We start from the raw sequence: 23689 nt of genomic DNA, 5'->3' as shown, positions 1-23689 counted from the left end.
GGGATTGAAGCAGATGATGTGAATATTGTCACAGATTTCTTTCATGTTTACCAACAAAATCCCCCTCGAGATTTGACTAATTAGGATTTCTTTGTTCAGACTTTTGTTAAGAATGTAAGTGGTGGTTTAGGAGATTGGTACTGAAGATGCTTATGTTGAATCCTGGTTATGGTTACCTATCAGAAGAAACTACAGAATCTTTGAAATGGATTAAGGAAATCTGTAATATGCTGTTGAATCCATGTTCATGAGTCCTAGCCTACAAACATGATCATTGACAAAGGTTTTAGGATATTGAGTTCCTAAATAGTCGCACTGAATTCATTTGGGTTATTCATAAATCAGAGTGTTTTTCTGTAAGTATTAGAGCATTATATAGGTGCATATATTGCTATAAGTAAAACATAAGCCCACAGCACTAGGAAGGCAGTGTCTCAAAGTAGACCATCTCTCTCTCTTCTAGACCTTTGAGGATGAAGAGCAGTATTTGCCTGCTTCTGATCATTCTCATCATTTCATGTGCTGTGCGACAATAGCTTCAGCGATGGAAGGGTAGGTTTTTCTCTATATGAATATTTTTGGAAATATATAATAGTATTATTTACTAAAAAGGATACATTTTTTATGATCTGTTTGGAGAAATGAAAAGCATCTCAGTTTGGAATTTGAATTTTGGATAATGTTGGATATCGTGTGCATATATATATATGCATATGTATGTGTGTATACATATGCGTCAAATTTAGAACTTCTTTGTTTTTATATTGAATTAAAATTCATGGAAAAGGGAAGATTTTGTACTTAGTAGAGGCCTAAAAATAAAGGATACTGACATACGGATTATATGTAGCACTGTAGTATTCTGCAGCCAGTCTTTGCCTGAGGTCAGCCTGTTTCAAGGCAATTGCAGAAGGCAACTAACTAGCAATAGATTACAAAGGAAAATGGGGGGATTAATTACCAAAAGATGCAGACTTTGCAGGACTTATGCCTAGTAGGTCTTGAAGTTACAGAAAAACCTCCCATTTAGCATGAAGTGGAAGGTATTTTGCTTGCAGTAGAGGTATTTTGCTTGCAGGGTCCAGAAATATGTATTTTGGAAGAAGCCAATTGTAGAAATAAATAGTATCTTGGATGCTATTGTGGGATTCCAAAGAATGTTCCAGAGAAAGGAAGAAAGTGAGACAGAGACTCTATTTATGTGTATTTCTCATGCTCGTTAAAGTAATGACTTTTGAACTTTACAGTGCAAGCATGTCTGTCTGCCCCTTCTCAAGTCCATGAGGAGCACTATGGCAGAGTGAAGCTGCAGCTAAAAGCATGTGTTCAAACAGGAATTTAAAATATTGAATAGAAGTTGCCATTTGTATAGAGGGAGAGTGCACTGCTGTTCAAGTGTGCCAGGAACATCAATTAAAAAAACTAGTAATGAAGCATGAGAGCACATGTTCTAATGCAGTAAGTCCAAACAGGAATCTCGGTGGTTGTTAGGGTAGGAAGCCCTGCCAGAGTTAGGATTGCCTTATATTCCAAAGCATTAAGGAAAATGAAAAGTCTGATTATCGTCAAACTCTTGCAAAAGTTCCATAGAGATCCTGCATAAAACCAGTCATTTTTAGGCAAAAGCAGTAACTTGTCTTTTGCTCCTTTCATCCATGGAGTTTGCCAATATTTGGCTTTCTTTATTTATATAGCAGGAAGAAGTCTATAATGCTGGTCAGGAATATTGTAATGGCATATATTTGTTAATTAGATAAGTATACAAAGTCCTCTTTCTGTAAACATAGCAGAAGGTTTCTTTTTGGTTTTTGAACCCCTCTGCTAACTCCTGTATTATATAAAGCATCATATGTTTGCCCTCAAAGCTGTTTTATCCGTTTATTTAAATAGAATGCCAGTAAGTTCCTTACTTGGATTATTTCCATCAATTCCAGAGCAAACTTCCCTGCATGCTTTCTGTTTTGATCCATGTTAATGTTGCTTGAGAACATCTTTGCATTTCCCAGATGTTACTGAAAAGAGAGCACCTTGTTGCTTTTTCTGCTTTCTTTTGCTGGAAGGAATGCACTCGGGACATCTACAAAACGAACACTAAACATGATTGACAAGAAATCAAAGACAGCCATGGCAGCAATGTCTCTCATCCTGAAAGAGCTGTACATTACACTTCTTTCTGCTCTTATACATCAGTCACTAGTCGAAGCTACTTGTATCTGCACCTGAAAATTGCAAATTTAGTTCTGTACTCACATGGAATTTTTTTCATCAAATTTGAATATAATTGCTCGTTTTCTTAATGTTTTATTCAAATGCTGACGAAAACACATTTCTGTGTTATGTTTTCCTGCTTAAATTGTTGAAAGAATGATTGACCACCTCTTGTGAAAGCAATTCATGTTTTCTCATTGACTTTATGGGAGTTAGCATTTCATCCAGGATGTTTAGTGGGGTTTGATGTAATGCACTCCTAATGTATGGCTGACATCAGAGATCTAATAGTTTCCTTGCCTCTCCCATTCAAGTTGCAGCCCATGGATTTTCCCCATCCCAGCTGCAGCACAAGTGCAGGACACATAGAAGTCCTGTTTCTAATGTGACCAGCGCTTTGTTCCCTGTCATGTCACCACAAAGAGGGACATGTCTCCCTTACTGGAAAGGGGGATTGTTCTCCTGATCCACTGCACAACGCTCAGTCTCATGGCACTCTCTGATACAGCAGGCATCCTTCCTTCCAATCTGATCTTTTTAATCTGGTAACTTTAAATTAGATGAACTTCAGCAGAAGACACGCTTTCTTCAAACAGTGCATATTTTTGGTAAGAGAGAAACTACGTTATAAAAAAGCCTGGGAATGATGCTTAGAGTATATTTTTAAGTGAGAACCACCAGCAAATATAGATGTCTGTCCTTAAACGTTTTTGCAGTGGAACAGCCAATGCCATTATGTTAAACACATTGTATTATGACGTTATAGACACTGTACATGCCTGAGACAAGCAGATTGATTTAAATTATGTAAAATAGTTTTATTCAGAAGAAAGCTTCTTAATAATGTTGTATTTTTTATTGTTTTTGTAGCGCAGATCAACTCTTCTTAAATGAGTACCAGGTGAATTTAATTTTGAATGTGTTGTTTGACCTTATATTTTTATCTAGATCTTTAATTGTTTTCATTTTTTACCAAACACAATTTTGACACAAATTTGTGCTTACTACTGGCAGACCTTGGCCGACATATCGTACTCATTTCTTTGAACTTGTGTGTTTGCTTGGGATTTTTGTGTCCCGTTCAGTGAATATGATTAAACACGCCATTGGTATAGTAAATTAATATCTGGCTTATAAAATGCCTCATTTCATAACATCTGCCAAATTTAATGTAAGGAGATTACAAGATAAATTATTTCCTACCTCTCCCCCTTTTTGTTTGACTGTGAGAGAGATTGGGATCATTTGAGGAAATAAAAAAACTTTTCTTATAAACATGTCCATGCTAACAAACTGAATTGAGATAACTGTTCTATAACTGATTTGCAGCCCGCTAGAAATGGTGGAAGCTCACAAGGGTGGAAGCAAGCTTATATTCTGTTCAAGTTCTATTCACCCACCTCTGAGAAAGCAGCTGTAGGATTCCTCAGTTTGCGCTGTTCTAAGGACAGATTGTACAACCTGGCATTTTGATCTCAGTAGATGAATAGCAAACTGCAGCGCATGAACTGTGGGCTGCAAACTTACAGCGTGTCTGCTGTTTCATAACTGCCTCCGTGCACATCCTTACGCTGCTGTACTTTGTGGCAAATGCGGGGAGTCTGCCTCATGGAATGATTCTTCTCTTTGCATGTACCTGGAAATTGCAGGTGCTTGCCTTCGACCTGACTGAAAGAGCCGCGTGTCAGCAATGTGTCAGTCATTTTGGTAGCAGCTTTGCAATGTTTCCTTGACAAGAAGCAAATTCTGTTTTAATAGTGAGTAACCTCTCTTCCGTTGCTGCAGCAGAACAGGCTGTATGTAACTGTGCCACTCATGAGAAAGCCTTCTGAGGGAAGCATGAAAGCCTCAGAGGATAAAAAAAAAAATCACCTGCATGAATTTTACTCTTTCCCCCTTTATTTCTGAGAAAATGGGTGCTGTTGCCCTCAATAGCTGTTGCCCACTGACATCGATAAGAAACAAGATGTACAAGATTAGTTTGCAGGATCGGCGTTGCTTAAGTTGCTATTACTGTTGTGCTGTTTTATGTGCTGTCAGAAGAAGAAATGTTGTCACATTAATAGATCGTTAATATTTTTTTTTAAAGCATACTAACTCTTGTCTCTCTTTCATTATGAGTTAATTTTGTGGATATACGATCCTGAAAGTGCAGATGCCTCTGAACTGAATCACACTGCAGTTTTTCTGTCAGAAGTAAGTTGAAATTATGCCACTTTAGAAAAAAGTGAAAATGTATGTCTTGTGAAAATTTACCAGCTGAAAGTGGAAATGTCTTGCAGAAATTCTGTGTCTGCATACATCTTTACTTACTTCCTTTTACTGTTAGGAAAAGTACATTTGCAAGATTTTCTCTTTAGTTAATACTGCAGCAGTAACACAGGTATGGAGTGAGGTGAAACCTATTGTCTGTTTTATAGATAGAAGAGTTAGCAGCTTTTAGTGATACAGTCACATTTAAGTCTTCTTGAAAATGATACTGAAGTCATTGTAACTGGTAATAACATGTGACAGTGAAGTCTCTTTCTCAGATTCTCTGTATACCAAACTGTTGGAAAATACTTCAAATTAAGAGCATTATGGAAGTCATGAAATGTGATATAAATGGAGTTGTCAACTCACTGGTTTAATTCACAACTAAAATGTAACAAGATATTGTATGGGCTGATCTGTATAGATAGATCTCTAGACTGAATTAGGTATTTACTAATGAGATTATCCAACATGGATTAGTTATAGGGATGAATATGTACAGTAAGTTTTATTAGGACTGGCTTTCTGATCTAAACAAATGGCAGAAAGTATTTAGTTTTGGTGTGGTATCTGACACAGAGTAAGCATGTGTGGCACTGCAATTTGTGTATTTATTTTAAGTTGTCATCATTAGATCTTGATTTTTTCACATTTGTTTAATATTTGACATTACTATCTTACAGAATAAAAAAGCAGGAAAAAAGATAGCAATACTAATTGCATTCTGAAGGCATCTTTGTTATTAGATAACTAGGTGTTAAGAAAGTGTTTTTTGTTCTCTGATGTGATGGAAAAAAACCCACAAATAACAGAATGCATTATATTCTGAGCGTAGGATATGCTAAAATGGATCGACTAAACATGGCTTTAGTAGTATGCCATTGTTTGAAAATATATGTTGTAATATAAAAGCTGATTCCAGTGTAGGAATTTCTAAAAAGAAAGGTTGCCATAAACAATCTTATCCTACTTGAACAAAAACAGATCATTAATAAAAATCTTTTTTTTACTTACGCAGAGTTCTCAGATACTCAGCAAGCTGTTATGGATTTGGGGGCAGAAACCTGTTGGTCAGACCTATTTCAAGCTAAAAACATTCCATTCTGAGAGGTTTCTGAAACTCAGGTATGGTAATCTATGTATGGTGGTGGTGGTTTTTTTTTTAAATTGAATGTTCTTTAGAATTGTTACATTTATGACTCTATAGACAGTTGTTAATGAGTAAATATAGAGAGGGCAATGAATAAAATAATTTGGTCATTTTTCTTCTAATTTTTTTTACCTACTCCATAGACAGTTTCTTGGAAGCATATCAAAATAGCTGTTATTTCAGCCATAAGTGTGTCAACAGACACGTCAACAAAAATAAAGTACGAGGGACACAGTGCCCGAAGAACTTCAGAATTTCTTTGTAACAGTTTTGCTACACGGAAAAAGGAGGATAATTGAAGAATAAAAGCAAATGCATGCAAGCTAGAAATTATCAATCCTGAATTCTGGTGTCAGCCTTGTGAATTTGAGTACGTTAGGGAATAGCTTGTTCTCTGCAAGAAGACGTAATTCTTGTTTTCATGGTCACACGGCACTTTTGGGGATCGATAACAAGTTATAAACAACTTCCAGATTTGGAGAAACTTTTTGGTACCTGGCTTTAAAGACCCAGAGAGTCCAATAACAGCTCTCAGAGCAATGAGATGTGACTCCTCAAAATACAAAATATGGCTGTGGCCACGTCTGGACCTCTTTGTTGTGCATTGGGATAACTTTGTGCTTCAGTAATAATTTTGCTCTTTGTTCTTTGAAGACAGCTTGTCATGTTAAACAGGTTTATCTGCCCTTTGTTTCATTCACCATAGTACTTAAATTTACATAAGCATGCAGTTCAGTGCCAACAAACTCACTGCTTATAATTGTTCTAATTGTATGTACAGAAGCCCAAGGAGTAAGAAAGCATGACTGGACTCCAAAATCACCTGAAGTTTCTACTGTAACAACTGGTCTCTGAGTCTTAATTATCAAGCTGTAGGTACCAGCTTGAAATTCAATATCCTCCCATTCAGTCATGCCATTCCTGGAACTTTAGATCCTGTGTGAGCTATTGTGTCAAATATTTCTTTTTCATTTAGGAAAAAATATTAGCCAGCTGTTATTCACCCTCCTCTAGGCTTCTAAGTCTGGGATTTGCACGTTTTTACTTTGCATGCCACAAAAAGAAGGTAGCTCAGGTAGAATGTCATTCATGGTCAACTAAACTTCCAGTATCTCCGCTAGCTTGTTGTCCTAATTTTGCTCTCATAGAGTTATTTTTCTTGATAGTAGCTGGTGGGGTGTTGTGTTTTGGGTTTAGGATGCAAACAGTCTTGATAGCACCGATGTTTTAGTTACTGAGCAGTGCTTGCGCTGAGTCAAGGACTTTTAAGCTTCTCATAGTTTTCATACTTCTCATACTGCTCTGCCAGCAAGGAGGCTGGAGGGCACAAGAAGTCGGGAGGGGTCAGAACCAGGGCTGCTGACCCAGGCTGGCCAAAGAGACATTCCATACCATATAGCAGCATGCTGAACAATAAAACTAAGGAGAGTTCACTGGGAAGGGCTGCTGCTGCTGCTCGAGGACTGGCTGGGTATCTGTTGGCTGATAGTGAGTAATTGCATTGTGCATCACTTGCTTTTTTATTCTTTATTTATTCTTTTATTGTGGTTGTTGTTGTTTTTTCCCCTCTTTCTTATTAAACTGTCCTTATCTCAACCCATGAGTTGATGAGTTGAACCCCTACTCACATTGGTGAGAGTTCTTGCTGTGGGAGAAAGAGTGAGCAAATGGCTGAGTTGTGCTTAGCTGCCTACCAGGTTAAACTGCAGCACTTCTTCAGGATTGAGTCCTGGTATTTGTGCAAGACATCTTAGACATCTTCTTTCACCTGTTTGCTGAGAGTTTGTCATTATCTGTGAGTCTTCCAGCAAAAACCAATACTTAAATATACTCTTGATGATCAGTTGTAGGGCGGTCGTTCTAAATATGTGATAAAATAATACCCAAAGTATTGATACTCCTTGTAAAGCTTGTTTACATTACAGTTGTGCTTTTACTGGGGATTTGCATGTTCTGTATAGGAAATAGGATAACAAGAAAGTGGCTGGAAGGTGAGGGAAATCTGAAAGGGACCCTAGTGCTTCCTTGTGCTACCGCGTCCACCAACAGGTGACATTTGTTGGAGTTTCTTACAAAGGTCATATAGGATTCCAAAGGATTATTATGTATCTTTCATTACACAGGCAACTAAGTCAATTTAGTTGGAAATAAAGAAATTACGGTGAGACTTCTAGTATGGACATTGACAAAAAGGCAATTAATGTATCTGATAATTTACATTTGAAAAGTTTCCTGAGGCAATGCCATCTGCTTCTATCCCTATCTTTTCTGTGCTGCAGCCCTTGATGAAACACTTCTGCACAGGTTGTTTTTTTTCCAGTATTTTAGAAGAATAATTCTAATATGAGGCCTCTCCTACTGTCAGTTGCTCTACTTTTAGCACTACTGCTGCATTTTAGGACAATTACTTCTTTCTCTTTCCACAGATATGTACTGTTCACCATACTTTCCAATGTGCTGTGGAAAAAAAAATCAGCAGTAAGAAAAAAAAAATCACAGTTTTTATTTGATTGTGAGTTCATAAGAAAAAAGATCAAGCCGGTAAATAATAGTCATGTGAAAGTACGAGGGCTAATATTTAGCAAAGGTATTTGTCACCTGTTTTATTATCTTTAAATTTTAACCTACATAGACCTCCAGTGAAGCTAATCCAAATATATCAGCTATTTTTTTTTCACAAGGTAATGAAAATTACTCTGGGTTTACGTTTTACAAAGGGATTCTCAACTGCAGACATCTCCTGCAACGGTATTTGCCATCTGTCTTCTACTTACTCTTGTTTTATATACTCTCTGAACACCAGTTATAACATGCTCACTACTATTTTGTGACTATACCTTCTAATTATGGAAGAGGTTACTCTCAGCATATAACTAATACTGGGTATGATACTGCAAGAAGTGAGTATGATTTTAACACGGGTGTTTAAGTACTCGTTATGTAGGTTTGCTTTGCTCTGCCATCTTTATCCGTTGTATCTAACTGTAATCGCTAGATGGCAACATAGCAACGCTCCGTATCAAAAGGTGCTGTAATAGGAGAACGGCTTTTTCTATGACATTTTTCACAGTAGAACTAAACTAATCCCCCCTGCCCCACCTTGTGAAGTGGGAACATAACATTCTGGCCATTTCAGTAGACTGTTTCTTAATTATATGAGTTCTGGTGTTCTTTTTTGTCTTTTTAACTGTTCCGTTTTAAAGAACTGAAGTGCAGAATAATCGAATAAGAGAAAATAAAATTGCTTTGTAATTTATTTCTTTATTTCTTTATTTTTAATTGGGAATCTGTTGATTCACCTGAATCTTCTCATACACACTTGGATATTTTGCAGCAACTTTTTTATTGAAGCCAGCGGCACTCGTATCAACAAGAACAGAATTTGCATCATTTTATACTTCTCCAATATTTAATTTACTGTGATAAGTCTGAAAGTTGATGCATCTGTTAGCAGAAAAACACATCTGAGGTGTAACAACAAGTGTCCAGTAATCCAGCATCATTGTTGAGACCGCAGGGCCAGCAGACTAATTCAAATTCTAGTCAGACTGGACACGGTGATTATCACTGTCTGAAATTTCAGACTAAGAGGGAAGAAGAAGCAAAACCAATCTCAATTGATCTGCCAGCTTCTCATACTTTTGGGGCTTTGGACGGACTCACGGTTTTACTACATTTTTGCTAAAAATTTGCTAAGTCTCCTCTGAGAGTCAGCAGCATCTTAGGAAACCCAGACAGTCTGCAGGTATAGGAAGTCTCTGTCCTGTATCACACTGTCTTCAGAAGCCACAGTTACAAAGCTTATACTCCTCCCAGATCTCTTTTATACTGAACTGAATTTTTGTTTTTATTTTATGTTTCTGTCAGCCCTGCTGGATCCTGACGTAGTGAAATAGAACTACTTGGCCCTTAATTTTGTACAGGTAACCTTCTTCAGGGATGTTGGCCTTTTGCATCCATCCGATCTGTTATTACCCTGTGTACTTCAGAAACTAGACATATTATTATAGACTATTTCTGTCATGCGTGGTTTTCTCTTATTGCTCATCAACACAATTCTTGCTGGACCATCAGTGGCCCCAGTCATCAACTGCAGTGTGGTTTCACATTAGCTCCCGTTTGTCTGTTTTCTTCTACGTATTGCAGGTGGCTCAATGGAGGCTATGGGGAAGGTGGGGAAGAAGGTCCTCTCAGCAACAGCAAAAGCTGTATTACTCACTGGAGCTATAATAATGTTTCAACCAGTCATTTTTAACTTCAGATACTCGGTTCTTAGTGAGGTATATGTATGAAGGCATACACAGAAAGTTCCCAGACATCACTGAGATATAGAATATGCCTGCTTAGAAATTACAGGCAAATTTTTGTCTTATTCTCCCAGTTTTGATTTCATTGCCTACCTTCTGGAAATTAGAAGAGGCTTAAGAAATAATTTTGTACTGCTGTTGGTACAGTTCTTCTAAGAGTGTGGCATTAATTATGTACCTCAGTTTCTCTCAGTCAGTTCAACAGTAAGTTTTCGTCTTTCAAATATACCTTTTGTTTCTTTCATTCTCAGCTTATGGGTAGCTGATATACCTGAAATATCTGATGACATCATCATAAAAAGAACGGGAGTATTTTAGGAGTGGTTTGTTCAAAGTACTTCTTTTGTGATTCCAAGGCCCAAACAATCATTTTCTAGCAAGGAAAATGACACCTCACTCTGTTCCACTCAGAACAGTGAACTCTCTATTAAATGGTCTGCATGTTTTCCAACAACAGCAGTTTTGTTATCAAATTTTGGAGCTTTCTATACAAATGATGCATTCAAGGTAGACACAGAAATTAAAGTTCTCTCAGATATTTTGACCCAAGGCCTAAATAACAATGTAACTGTTGTGGCTCTATCCGATAATGGAATCTCATTTTTAATAAACAGCACTTGTTACAAAAGAGAAGCCAGGCATGTTTTTACACTTGGAGCAGAACACAAGCTTCCTGAGAGTGAAATACTTGGAATGCATTCAAGGTGTTGGTGTTCAACTGTCTGTCCAGTGCAGGTGAGTTATTCATAGTTCTCATTTGACATTTAAGATATGGATGATCTTCATTAAATGTCTGGATACATCCATTTTAGATCTCTTTTGAATTGTTCTTATGCTAGGGTGAGAATTAGAAATGACCAGACAGCAACAAGTTTATTTAAAGACATTCTGAAATAGGGTCCACGCACCGTGGCTCTGTGTGAGCTCATGCAGCCATTTGAAATTGTTTCTAGACTCGTGGCTTACATTTATAAATTGATTTCAGTGCAGCTTTGCCAGTTACATTAGTTGAAGACGTATCCCAAAACATCTTGACTTCTTGGTGTACATCCTTGGTATGAACTTTATGAGAAGTTACTGTTTATCTAATCACTGTGTTCATTTTTTTTTAACAGAGTGGAAAGCAATTAAGTACTTTGGCAGCACAGATGTCTACTGAGCTGTATGGTGGATATAGTGAAGCGTTTAATAAAATAGCAGATACTGTGAGCTTAGTGAAGATCCTGGATTTTCCAAACACTGCTTCTTTAACTGTAAGGACTGTTAGCTGTGACTCAGTCCCATCTGAAGTTACAGTGTTACTTATTTGCAAAGCCTGCAGCTCCTCCAGACTATTTTCTCTGGTATTTTATAATGAAGACATACAACCTTGGAGCTTAGGAGATTTTTACCTGCCTGCTCCTCAGAGTTCTGCTATGAGGATGATATACATAAATTCAGCATTATCTTCTGGACTGCTGTGGGATGATGTGTTTACTACCCCTATAAAAACAGCGCAGATAATGAATATCTTCATGTGTCTGGATCGACACTACCAGAAATGTCTGATGGGAGCACTATCCACCAGATTATTCTTGGTTAAGTATATTTTATTTTAAGTAGTTATTAACTTTCTTTTTTAGTAAGTAAGTGGTAAATAAATGTAAAGTATGAGATCATTGAAGCTATCTTGTAAATGACGATACAAGAATATCCATTTATTTCATTGGTCTGTTAAGACTGAAACATATTAATTTTTGATGGAAAGACACACCAAGAAAGAAGTTAGCAAACTGTTACTCAGGTACAATTAACTTGCACTCCTACCAGCATGATTCTAACCTGCACCCCTCTATTCATTGTGTTTCTAACAAGAAAATTGAGGCTTTCATCCTTAGTATTTGTTACAGGAAGATAATTTTATTTGGTTTTACCAATTGCATTTGACTAACAACGTGAGAACTAATTTTTCTCAAGGGAAAAATAGGCATGGCAACAATGTATTTTTCAGTACATCACCGAATTTCTGATGTTTTAAGGCATTCCCTTTCAGATTATAATCACAGCATCATTGAAAAGGAAATGCACAGGCAGTAGAAACAGACATGTGGCCTGGGAAGAATACAAGGATGCTGTCCAGATGTGCAGAGGTGGGATCAGGAAAGCCAAGGCACAGCTGGAACTGAGCTTGTCAAGGGATGTAAAAAATAACAAGAAGGGATTCTATAGGAACATTGGTCAGGAGAGACAGGCAAAGGAGAGTGTATCCCCATTAGTTAATGAGAAGGGAGAGATGGTAGCAACAGACATGGAGAAAGCTGAGATACTCAACGAGTTTTTTACCTTAGTCTTCACTGGCAGTCAGGCTTCCCACATCTCTCACATCCCTGAACTACCAGGTAGGAGTTGGGGGAGTAAATTCCCTCCAACTGAAGGTATCGTAGAAAGTCATACTGATGGTTCCATGAGAGGAGGTCATGTGTTAGTACTGAAGCAGCTTTCATAGTGATCACTTCTAAAGAGAGAGCCTGCATTCATAAGCATGCTTACGCTGACTTTGGTGGCTGCAAGGCTGCTTCTCTCACATTTCCTCACCCCCCTCTCACAGCTGTTGTGGCACAGTATTTTTTGTTTTCTTAAGTCTGCCCTCCCAGAGTCACCACCAGCAGTGCACAGTGGTTCACCTCTGGCCGTTTGTGGGTCCTTTTAGGCACCAGCTGGAGCTGTCTTTTATCAAACATGGGGCAGCTTTGGGTTCTTCTCACGGAGGCCATCCTTGCAGCCTCCCGCTATCGAAACCCTGCCACATATGCCCGCTACATCCATACATCTCAAAAGTGTCTCTCTTGTGCTTGAGTAACCTGCTAGTTTGGATGTGTATACCACAAACAGTGCGTTGTAAAGTAACTGCTGTTTCTCAGAAATTTAAGTCCTAATCTCACCCTCTACAAGCTCACCATCTCCCAACTAGTTACCTCAGAAACAAAGCCATAACTGAGTCTCAACCACTAGTATGAAAACACCAAGCTATGCACTATTTTTCTGGCTAAACTCAGGATAGGTCAATAACTGAAGAGTTATGAAATGCCAAAAGTAGTTGCTGTAGAGAAAGAAGATCTGATGAAAGAAGGCTGGAGGCAGAATCAGCTGCCATTGCTTGTTGTTAAGGTCGCATACCTCATGCTTCCCTAAATGCAGCTCTGTGGTCATCACTGATGAGACAGAGTGGATAGACTGTTTCCAGCTCTATCTCAATGCCACGATGTATCCTTGAAACCTTCCTTGAAACAGATTCGGATTCATTTCCCCTCATGTCACAGAGGTCACTGCTTTCCTCTAATATATGTGAGAATGGTTGGCCATAAAGTAAGTGCAGACTGGGTTTGGAAATGTTGAAGGAAATTTCTTGCAGTATTCTTAGGTGCCATTTGCTTCCCTGTGCTGCGCCTATGAAGAAGGAAGAGTTGAGTATTTAGGCAGCTTTGTAATTCTACTGTCCATTGACCGTGGCTCCTTGCTATTCCTCTCCTGTCTCACAGCTCTCCTACCTGTTCTCAGAGAATTCTCATCCATACTTGCTTTATTTCTTTCCCATGAGAGGCCTGAGAGTGAAGTGATAACCATGGTGGCTGAGTGCTGGAGCGTGTGAGATAATGACTCATTAGAAAAAAATACATTTTTTCTTTTACTGCTGACTCCAGTGGAACAGTATTCACATTGCAAGTAGAGGTGACCAGATAGCTACTATACGTATGGTCAGGTCCTCTCGAAGACAGCAAATCATAAGTATCTGTGTGCAGAATCGAGGAGAAGGCAGGAGATGGGAATGAGGATGCTGAGTTGTGCAGTCCTTGAAAACACACTGCGGGCATGACAGTGCCTCAGATGTTTCAGGAAGGAACTGCATTGGTTAGGCTGAGAATAGGCTCATGGGTGCCTTTTACAGAGGAACATGAATGTATAATTCTGAGAGGTTCAAGGCTTAGTTTTTTTTATGCTAGGGAATTTATCTTAATTACGTGATGGCTCCTGGTTTGTGTATGTAGTCTGTCTGTAGTTTAGATACCTATTTAGAGTAGGTGAAGCCCGGATACACTGTTTGGGCAAGTCAGAACCACATGAAGAGAGAAAAGGTTCAGTCTCTCACCCGTAGTTGGCACTGTGGAGGAGCCATAAAAATAAATTACAGAAGTAGAACTGGGCATTTTTTCATATTCTCCAGATACCATGAAGATATCCTTTGTCTCACTGAAAGCACCACTGTGGTCAAAAGATTTTTATTAATCCTTTTTTTTAATTCTTTTATAGGAATTTACATTTTCTCATCAAACTGACCAGATTTTAGAATCCAATTATACAGAGGCATTGTGAGTATCAGAAAATTTATATAGTAGATATAAATTTGATAGTGTTGTTTTGATAAGTAGGAATTAAAAGCACCATCAGGACTTGACTAGCTAATCTGACCATTATTATATAAATAACAATGTTAATATTGCTAATGGGCAGATACTGATGCTTGCTTAAATACCTCAAGGAGGCGTATATGAAGCCTATTTGGTAAAACTGTTTCCATTTTACCTTGTACATAGATTCATTCATTTTTTATGCTGACACTGATAGGGTTTTCAGCATTTATATATTCCTGGGTGAAGGTTCAGCTGTTAAACAAACTTATATCCCTAGGTTATATTCACATAAGAGGATCTTGGGTTGTAAACCAATCCTAACTTTCTTATGCTCATTTTTGTTTTGGATTTGCATACAGGTTTATTCCAATCTCTCCATCTCTAAAAGTGTTGGCACTCAAGTTACTGAAGTGATACTTCTGACTGCTAACCTCCTTTTTTTAGAAATGGAAATGCCCCTTTGACAAGCAAGATGCTGATGATGTCCTTTTAATGTGAATGAATTAATGACAAATTGGTAGCCTGCTGGAGGCTAAAGAAGTTTCTCTCATTTGGTAGGCCTTTTTATTAATATTGTAGAGACTTTCCAGACTCTAAACCTTACATAATGCATACAAATCAAGAGCCATTCTTCCTACAAAGTTATGCAGATCACCGAGTGTACCACATGATTGAACTAAATCATTATCTGAGGGACATGACTTCAGCTGCTGTTAGAGTCAGCACCTCAACGTGTAACCTTAGTACAGTGCTCTGGCAAAGGATCTAAAAGGATTTTATGTACATATTATATAGGGAATATGAATAAGAACTAAAAAGATCAAGTTGCACTGATGCATAGTATTGATAAAGCTGAGACTCAAATAGCTGTGTCCAGTTCTGATACTCACTGATCAAAAGGAGTGTAAAAAAACTGAGAAGGATTTACAATCAAAAAAATGATTTGGTGCGTGAAGCAGAAGTTTTACAGTCTGAGGCCTAAGAAATCTGTTTGTTTCTTGAATTTTAGTAAAAGAAAGAGGCCGTTGCACTCAACGTTTTCATAATGCTTACAACTTTGCACAGGAAAATGAATATAATTTAACATAATGCTTAAGTGTTCCACTGGATATGCCGTAGGAATTAGAAAGGTATGGTTTTCCCCATCACTTAATGGTCAAACTGCTATAAGGGGAAGGTGTGTTTCTTTTCACTCTCCTTTGAAACACCTGAGTTTGAGCACAAATCAATAGGATATCCAATACGATAAACCAGTGCACTTCTTTGCTCCAGTTGTACCCCCTGATTTCTGGGACCTAGGATTCCTGAAGGCCGGTCTTGCTGATAAAGACAGAATAAAGAAGAAGGAGGCATTCAGTTCCTCTGCCTTTTTCACTGACCTGTGTAACCAGCTCCCTGATTCATTCAGTGGGCACCAATTTTCACTGCTACCAACTAACACCCACAAGAATCTCACTGCCATTGAATGAAGCAGCCTTAAACCTATCAGTAGGTCTATCATTGGCAGGCCCCTACATCTTACATCCCCATCTGGGAGAAAGACTGTAAGGGACTTGATGCCTTTATGTCCTTCTAACTCATATTGGAGTATGAATCAAGCCTACTGCATAAGTAGAAATTACTTGCGGTTTTTGAGACAGTTCTGCTTGTGTTTTGCACAAGCATCACTATGTAGTCAAATCTGTTTTTTTTTCAGGCATGTGACTTCCCTAGTGTCCATGTGATGAAAATCTACTTTTGAGCCCTTCATCTGGAGGTGTCTGATTATTAGACTTTGTTCTCCCTGCTCTCTCCCAACAGCATGCTGTTCAGTTTTTCTTTCAGTATCAACTGTTGCCTTCAATGATGGTTTTAAAACTTCTAAAATTTCTGTAGATATGCCATTCCGCCTTTTTTTTTCCCTCCATCCAATTCAGTCAAAATGAATTTCTTCTTGGCAAGTTAGAGATACTGTGCAGTTGATTTCAGGCTAAGATTCAAGGACGAATGTCTTAACATTAATATATTGAAGTATAGCAGTATAAAGACCACTGTATGCATCTGATGATATCATCGCTACGCTCTGCATCAAAGCACAAAGTAACCTGATTATTCCTTTGTGAAAAATAGGTACGCTTCCAAAGTTTTGAATCAAGCTGCCTGTTCAACTCTTAATATTCTCCTTCAAGGGGTGAATTTTGGGTGGGGGGATTCTTTTGTAGAGAACTGACCAGCAGTGTTCTGTCAGCTGAACTGAAGCTCAGTGCTGTTGAAAATGCATGTAAATTACAGCATCAGGTAGGCACTGTGGCTTGAAAGAAATACAGCAACAATGCTTCCTACCAATTCCTGACCTACTGTCAGGAGGATTTCACTGTATATCACTCCCTTTAACTAACATCATGTAAAATAACAAAGACTGTTCAAGTATAAATAGAGAGAGAGGAAAGTTCATAGAATAGTCTTGATGCAAAAGTGTCTGAGATGAGTAAGATGTGAAAAGTTGTGGACTAGAAGGGAGCCATAGTACTGGATTATCATGCAGATTTGTGCAATAGTTCCTGCAGTTGTTATTCCCACTAGCAGTGACCAGACTCCCTGTACTCCATGGATGAGGCTCACTTCTGGAAAGTTTCCTGGGTAAATTAAAATTTGTTGGTTTGTTTTTTTCCAGGTCTCTCACTTTTTTGTTGGCTGCCCTCCAGGAAGGAACGTTACTGTTGAGATGTAAGTTTTAACCATTTATTGTAATTCTGAGATGCCCTAGGACACCTTAGCATCTTGCACAATGTAGATAGGACACCGATGACCTATCTTACCCTCTGCAGCCACAGCAGCTTTACATGCTTACTGATCCATGCACAGTTAGAAATACAAAGGCTGTCTGTGTGTCTCTTATGTGTGTTCTAATAAGGATCACATTCCATGTTTTACAGATACGATGTTGATACTTATGTTAGAAATGTTGAAGCAAATTTTGTGTTATGGGAGATAAAAGGCAGAACTGACGATGGGTACACTTCATCCGTGAAAAAAGTAAGCCAACTACTGAGAATGCAATTTAAGTACAGTTTGTGCATAATGGTCTACATGCAAAATATGACTGTTCTTACACATGTTGAGACTTCTTTAATCTGAATGGATGGATTTAGAAGCTTAACATTTAACATACAAGACTTAACATCATACAATATTCAAAATAAAGCATGTGGGACTTACCAAAGCAATACACTAAAAGAAAGAAGAATCTGCATTTAGAATATGATTTGAAAGATGCAGCTTAAAAAAACCTTGAAATTTCCAACCATCTTCTCTCCATAGAGAAAATAAAACAATACCCACTAATTTACATGGTCTTGTCCAAACAAATTCTGCCCAGTCTCTTTATGACTAAAATGAGGACATTTCTTCCTTTTTCAATAGTATGACAATGGGTATTTAAGCCAAATCAACGTCAACACAGACGTTGTGTACAACATCTACACAGATAATACAACCTTATAATAAACGTAGAGTAAGCAATAATTTTATTTTTGCTGTTTGATTGACTAGATTCCCATGCCAGGAACGCACAAGTGTTAGGAGTTTGAAAGAACATAAAGAGAATGCATAAACCATGGCATATTGTTTTGTTTTGTTTTTTAACCATCAAGCAGCCAAGCTGGATAGGAAAAGACAGAATACATTATATAATACCCACAGAGCTACTGCTTTGTCCTGTCTGCCCGAGATTTTCTTGTCTGGAATTCAGCCATAATTATGAAGCATCTTCGTCACCCTTTCAGATCAAGGAAAGTATTTTCTGAAGCATCAGACATAAATTCCGAGGCAATTCTAAGTTCACTCGCTTTTTTACATTCTATCTTTCCTGCCTAGAAGTAGACAAGGCCTGCATGGTAGAGGCTGAATAAGATAAACTGAATGCAGACTGACCACAATAAGATCAGCAAATTCTCTAAGATGATGACCTTAGGAGAAATACAGTTATTTTAAGAACTGACATTTGTGTTTGGTAGGTTACTGGCAGTTTCTTAATAGTGCTGCAAATTGACTGAATTAGATAATTTATGTTCACTGGACATTTAATTTGTGCTCATTTGTACATTTACACAACGGAATCTATTCATCATTTTTAGCCACTGCCTGCAAATTAAAAAACAAAAACCAAAGAATGACTAAATCAGTCTTTGTGTCTAATTGCTTTTCAGAGTTGTTCAGCAGGAACTCTTTTTTTTATTATTATTTATGTTCAGAATTACAGATCCTGTTCTGAGCTTCTTGAGAACAGTTCAAAGGAAGGACTGAACGAGCAGTATCAGATTTTAAACAGCACTTCTCGAAACCACATCGCTTGGCCTTTTAGTCATGATGCCACTTACGTGTTCAGAGCGAGGATATTAGATCGAAACTACAGGTTATTGTCTTCTTTGATGTTAAGAAAAAAGAGCATGATGGTGTGGGATAGAAATGGAAGAAATGCCTACCATTGATATTTTAAAAATATTTTTGCTCGGGATTTCCTTTGGCTTAGGTGTTACCAATGTTTCCACTTCTACCTAGCTCTAACTCAGAAATTATTCAGGTGTCATTCTCAGAATCCTTGACTTTTCCATTTTCTGGACTAGTCTACAAAATAAACACCTGCTACATTATCTGAAAACAATAAGGAAGTTACAAAAAAAAAAAGAACTATACTATTTGTAAATAAACATAGGTGAGATGAGAATCTTTGGAAATAGTATAGAATCATAGAATTGTTTGAGTTAGAAGGGACCCTTATAGGCCATGTAGTCCAACTCCCCTGCAATGAACAGGGACGCCTATAGCTACATCAGGTTGCTCAAAGCCCCATCCAGCCTGACCCTGAGTGTCTCCTAAGATGGAGAATCCACCACCTCTCTGGGCAACCTGTGCCAGTGCCTCACCACGCTTATTGAAAAAAAACTTCTTCCTTATATCCAACCTAAATCTCCACTCTTTTAGCTTGAAAACATTTCCCCTTGTCCTGTCACAGCAGACCCTGTTAAAGAGCATCCCTTCCATCTGCTTGCCTCCCCTTTAGATACATACTACATTTTACAAAAGCTTATAAGAGTATAGCTTCTATTGGAGAATTTATGTTCTTTTCACATTAAATTAACATTTTCATTTTAAAAAATAGTTAAAAAGAAATTGAATTATACAATATTCGATGTACTATCCTACATCCCATATATTTGGAGAAAGAGATAGACCCATACATTGCAATGCAGGTCAATAAAACAAACAGCTCTCACGCATTCTTGTTGGGTACTTCTACTGGCCACCCTGACACTTGAAACCAATGAGTTTCTGTGCCAGGATCTTTTCAGGGTTTTTTTTGCAACCTGACAAAAGGCCCTGGCATGGGAGAGAGCTCTGCCTTTTCATCTCCCCTGCTTTCCAGCCTGCGTGCTCGAAGCATGAGCAGAAAGGTCAGACTGCAAATGGTGAGGACTGGTCAGTGCACTGCAGCTTCCGTCACGTTCCTTGCTTATACTAAACCTGCAGTAAAAGGAACACAGTTTTCAAGCTTTTTCTAACTCTAAGCTCTAAGTGTTCTGCATCCTGATCTTTCTTTGAGATGTATTACATCGTGTTTGCAGCCCTGCTGATACTGCTGGGATGACTTGTGTGGAATTAGCTTTTCCCAAAGCACGTCGCATGTAAAAACCCGTATTTACATGGCTGAATGCCCACAAATGTCAACAGTACTGCAGAAAAACTGTAACTGCAGAAGTACTAAAATCTGACAATAAACTTCATATTGAGCATTACTTAACAACTGCAGAAGGGCTTAAATAATTTTAATAGTAATTCTCATCTGTCCATCGATAGTATTTTCGTTAAATACATAAGGATGAATGATGAGTACTGGACAGTTTCTTAAGATTCTCTGACTTTGCTTCAATGACGACAACAGCCTAACAGCTTTTCTTATCTATTTCAGCTTTTGGGATTTAAAAACAGTCTGTGCAGTCCATACACATGGTGTAACAGAAAGATAACGGCTAGTGGATATTTCCAATAGACTTTTATTTAATATATTAGATTCTCCTTTTGGTATTCCTTTTTTGCTTGTTGGGTTTGGCTTTTTTGGGTTTGTTTTTTTGAAATACACTTGATAGTACAAAAACAAGGCAGCAAGATACTGCGTTCTTTCTCTGTGCAGATGATTCATAGGTAAAGACAGAAGTTAGCTGCACATTTTTAATGATTTTGCTTCTTCAGAACCTCTGCTTGAAAGCAAGCCGGGTATTTTTCAGCCTGCCCGGCCTCACGTGGTGTAACACCACATTTGTGCAAGACCCACAGAGATAGAGCTTCCCGTGCAACTGCTTACATCCAGCTTGTGCTGCTCGCAGCCATCCTGCAGAAATCCTATTTCCAAGGCCCCTGCTGAAATTAAAGGATTTCCATGGATGGAAATGAAAATCAAATTCAAACATTGTCCCATCTGCACTTCTCCAGCACGCCAGATACTTGAGAGGATTGCTTTGGCCGTGTTTACAAACTTACTTAACTGTGTAAGAAGCGTTTGGAGAGAATTCTTGTATCCCAGCCTTCAGGCTGAAAGCAAACAATGGATAATACCTGTTTCTTACTGCAATTCTTGGGGTGTTTTATCTTCTGTTTCTGTATAAAAGATAGCTGGAATTGGTGAGGTTTTTAAACCAAATGAACTTGTAACTACTCCAGTGCTTTTACTTTAAAGAAGGCTTTATTTGTGACTCTTAATCAAAGGAATCGTAGCACTGACTGGAAGAAGCAACTCCTTGAGGTACATGCCTATTAGATTCTGAATCATTATGACCATACAGATTACAAGAAATACCTAATGATTAACCAGATGAATATTGTCATAAATTACCGAACCAAATGACTGTACTGCTATGATGAAATCCGAGATATTCTCCACTTCATGTTGGCAGGAATCTAAAAATGATTATATTTTAATTTGCATTCCAGACCAGATGTTTCTACAGCTGAGTTTCATTCCTTCATCACACTCAGCATCTTGTTGGCCTGCACCACCTTCTGCTACAGATACAGCCTCACTTGGAAGTCTGAAACACTGGGTGGATTCCCACAGAACTCAGACAAGACCTGAAGGCCAGTATCTCACTGATAAACTAACAATGTAAAACAATTCCTTAAAATAGGGTGGTGCTGGGGACAACTGATACACTGTTTATTAAGAGATTGTTTTGCAAGTACTTTTTATATCTGTATAATATTATTTCATGTACAGAGGGCATGCCAGGCAACACATCTGAGCCCCTATGAGAGCAAAGCTCTGATGTGGCTAATCATTTTTAAAAGACATTTTCCAAGCCAAGCTAAGTTAAGTTGCAGCTGTGAGCCTCGTGCTTGAGTTGGCTTCACCTTATGGCTTTCACTGACTCAACTAAGGTATCAGCATAATTTTTCAGTGTGAAATCTGATTGACCAATGCATGCAAGGTTTCTGTTCTGTCAAAGGGCTGCAGCCAATCGAGTTCTGAAAATGCTCAGCACAGCCCACAGAAGGAATATTGTGTTTCTGAAGATGTTTTTTGATGCTACATGTTTTACTTCTGTTTAACAAATGTTAATTCTATCTATCTTAAAAGTCTATCTATTTGGATCATATGTCCTCTCAAGCTTATTCACTTCTTCAGTATATAAATGTTAGTTATAACATAGTTGTAAAAGTTATAGTTGGTTACAGTAGTTACAACATCAGTTATATCAGTAAACAGTCATACTTGCATCTATTTTAACACCATCTGAAGGTGTTTCAGAACTTCCAGCCTGAATTTTCTTACCGTGAACTTAAGATACCTTGCAAAGCTTATGCTGTTAATGGCAACTGTTCCATCTGTCCCAAAGCAAGTTAACAAAACTCCAACAGTAAATAAACGTTGAAGTTCTTACAGTTGCTCTCAACATTCACCATTTATGAACATTTTCATAAAGATTATGAAATCTGTAGAAATCCAGCTTGAATATGAGCACATTTTAAAATACCATTACTGATTCATTTTGTGTGACTCATACTCTGTGTATCTCAGTACAGTTTGCACCAAAACGAAGGTCAGAAAAAAAAATAAGTAATCAGCTTAGAAATTTCACCTCCAGTAAGAGTCTGCTCCTACTGAAGCCAACCTTCCCTTAGAGTAGGACAGCTCCTCAGGCTGAAGCACAGCTGGGAGCCTTCCAGTTCCTTCTGCAGTATCTGCACATCTGCGTTCCACCTTCCCTGCACATATGTCCCACGTGTGCAGGTTTGCAGCAACACCTTTCATGGGGCACTCTGCATCTCTCTGGCTATGTAGGCTCACAGGGAAATACTCCACAAGGGAGGGATCTCCAGCCAGGGATCCTTCCCCAGTGGCAGTCAGCCCTTAAATGGGGTGTAGGAGAGGTGCAGCCAGGCTCCACCCCTTCTGGTCACACAGCTGGATTGCCTTCACCTGTGCTCCCGGGGCTGACCCAGGTGATCTATCAGTGGTTCAAGCCATGACTCAACGGTTCTCATACAGGTGTAAAATAAACGTAGTAAAGCTTCATAGTCAGACAGGCAACAATTCAGGGTTTGGTTTCTCTTGAAGGAGATGTTCTGTGTTCCTGTTCGGGGCCCGAGTACCTTCCAGTATCACACGGCAGAAATCCCTGAGTTCACACATTACACTTTTGAGGTAATAGTGCCCACTACTGATCACCACCCCTTTACAGCGACCTTGAACAAAGACACGTAAGCTCAGGCTGAAGGGGGCTCTGAGCACCCTGATCTAGCTGTGGATGTTCATTGCAGGGGAGTTGCACTAGATGACCTTTAAGTGTCTCTTCCAACTCAAACGACCTTACGAACATAAGATGCCTAGAACAGAGGAGCTATACCATAGAGACTTACCCTGAGCACCCTGCGCTACATGCCGAGCCCAGCCCCTCTGAAGTACCTCCAGCTGCCCCAGTAGCCTACTGCTGAGCGCAGAAAGAAGATCCTGGCCTGACTCCTCCCCAGCTCCTTCTCATCACCTTCCAAACCGCGGCCACCGAGGAACAAAGGCCATCGGCAAGGAACGAAGAAGAGCCCGTGAGCTCAAGAACTTGGGCTGCCACGGTTGTCAGACGAGGTTTTGACTATTGCTGTTTTAGGATACGACCCCATTTTCCTCAGCACCCCCTGAAGTGTGAGGGGTGAATACGGAAGCGGCTTCTTCCCACCACACCTCCGGTTTGTAGCCACCAGCCCGATCCCAGCCGCCAGCCAGAGGAGCAGACGGAGCGCACGGCCCCGAGCAGTCGGGCCGGCAGCTCGACGGGCACCGCGAGCCGTTCCCGCCAGCGGTCCTCGCAGCCCGGACGGACCCGAGGGCTGTACACCGCTCTCGGAGGAGCCTG

General features: G+C 38.9%; 1 protein-coding gene across 8 annotated transcripts in view; it reads left to right on the top strand.

Annotated features, from left to right (window-relative positions):
• The window catches only part of C1orf101 (chromosome 1 open reading frame 101), a 28175-nt gene extending 5955 nt beyond the window's left edge, over window positions 1-22220 (top strand). For 7 of the 8 annotated variants that reach the window (XM_040697100.2, NM_001397508.1, XM_040697097.2 and 4 more), the window contains 10 exons: window positions 464-552; window positions 3079-3109; window positions 4330-4404; window positions 5480-5586; window positions 10533-10653; window positions 11034-11495; window positions 16960-17012; window positions 17222-17321; window positions 18539-18699; window positions 21273-22220. In XM_040697100.2, coding sequence (XP_040553034.1) covers window positions 518-552; window positions 3079-3109; window positions 4330-4404; window positions 5480-5586; window positions 10533-10653; window positions 11034-11495; window positions 16960-17012; window positions 17222-17321; window positions 18539-18699; window positions 21273-21414 — 1287 coding nt within the window. In that variant the 5' untranslated portion in view covers window positions 464-517 and the 3' untranslated portion in view covers window positions 21415-22220. Of the gene's footprint in view, window positions 1-463; window positions 553-3078; window positions 3110-4329; window positions 4405-5479; window positions 5587-10532; window positions 10654-11033; window positions 11496-14205; window positions 14265-16959; window positions 17013-17221; window positions 17322-18538; window positions 18700-21272 lie in introns of all 8 variants that reach the window. The other variant, XM_040697101.2, reaches the window with a different exon arrangement.
• The last annotated feature ends 1469 nt before the right edge of the window (window positions 22221-23689 follow it).

This window comes from Gallus gallus, chromosome 3, assembly GCF_016699485.2.
Source record: "Gallus gallus isolate bGalGal1 chromosome 3, bGalGal1.mat.broiler.GRCg7b, whole genome shotgun sequence".
Classification (NCBI taxonomy): domain Eukaryota; kingdom Metazoa; phylum Chordata; class Aves; order Galliformes; family Phasianidae; genus Gallus; species Gallus gallus.
The sequence above is the reverse complement of the archived record's forward strand: the minus strand, read 5'-3'. Positions and strand labels throughout refer to the sequence as shown.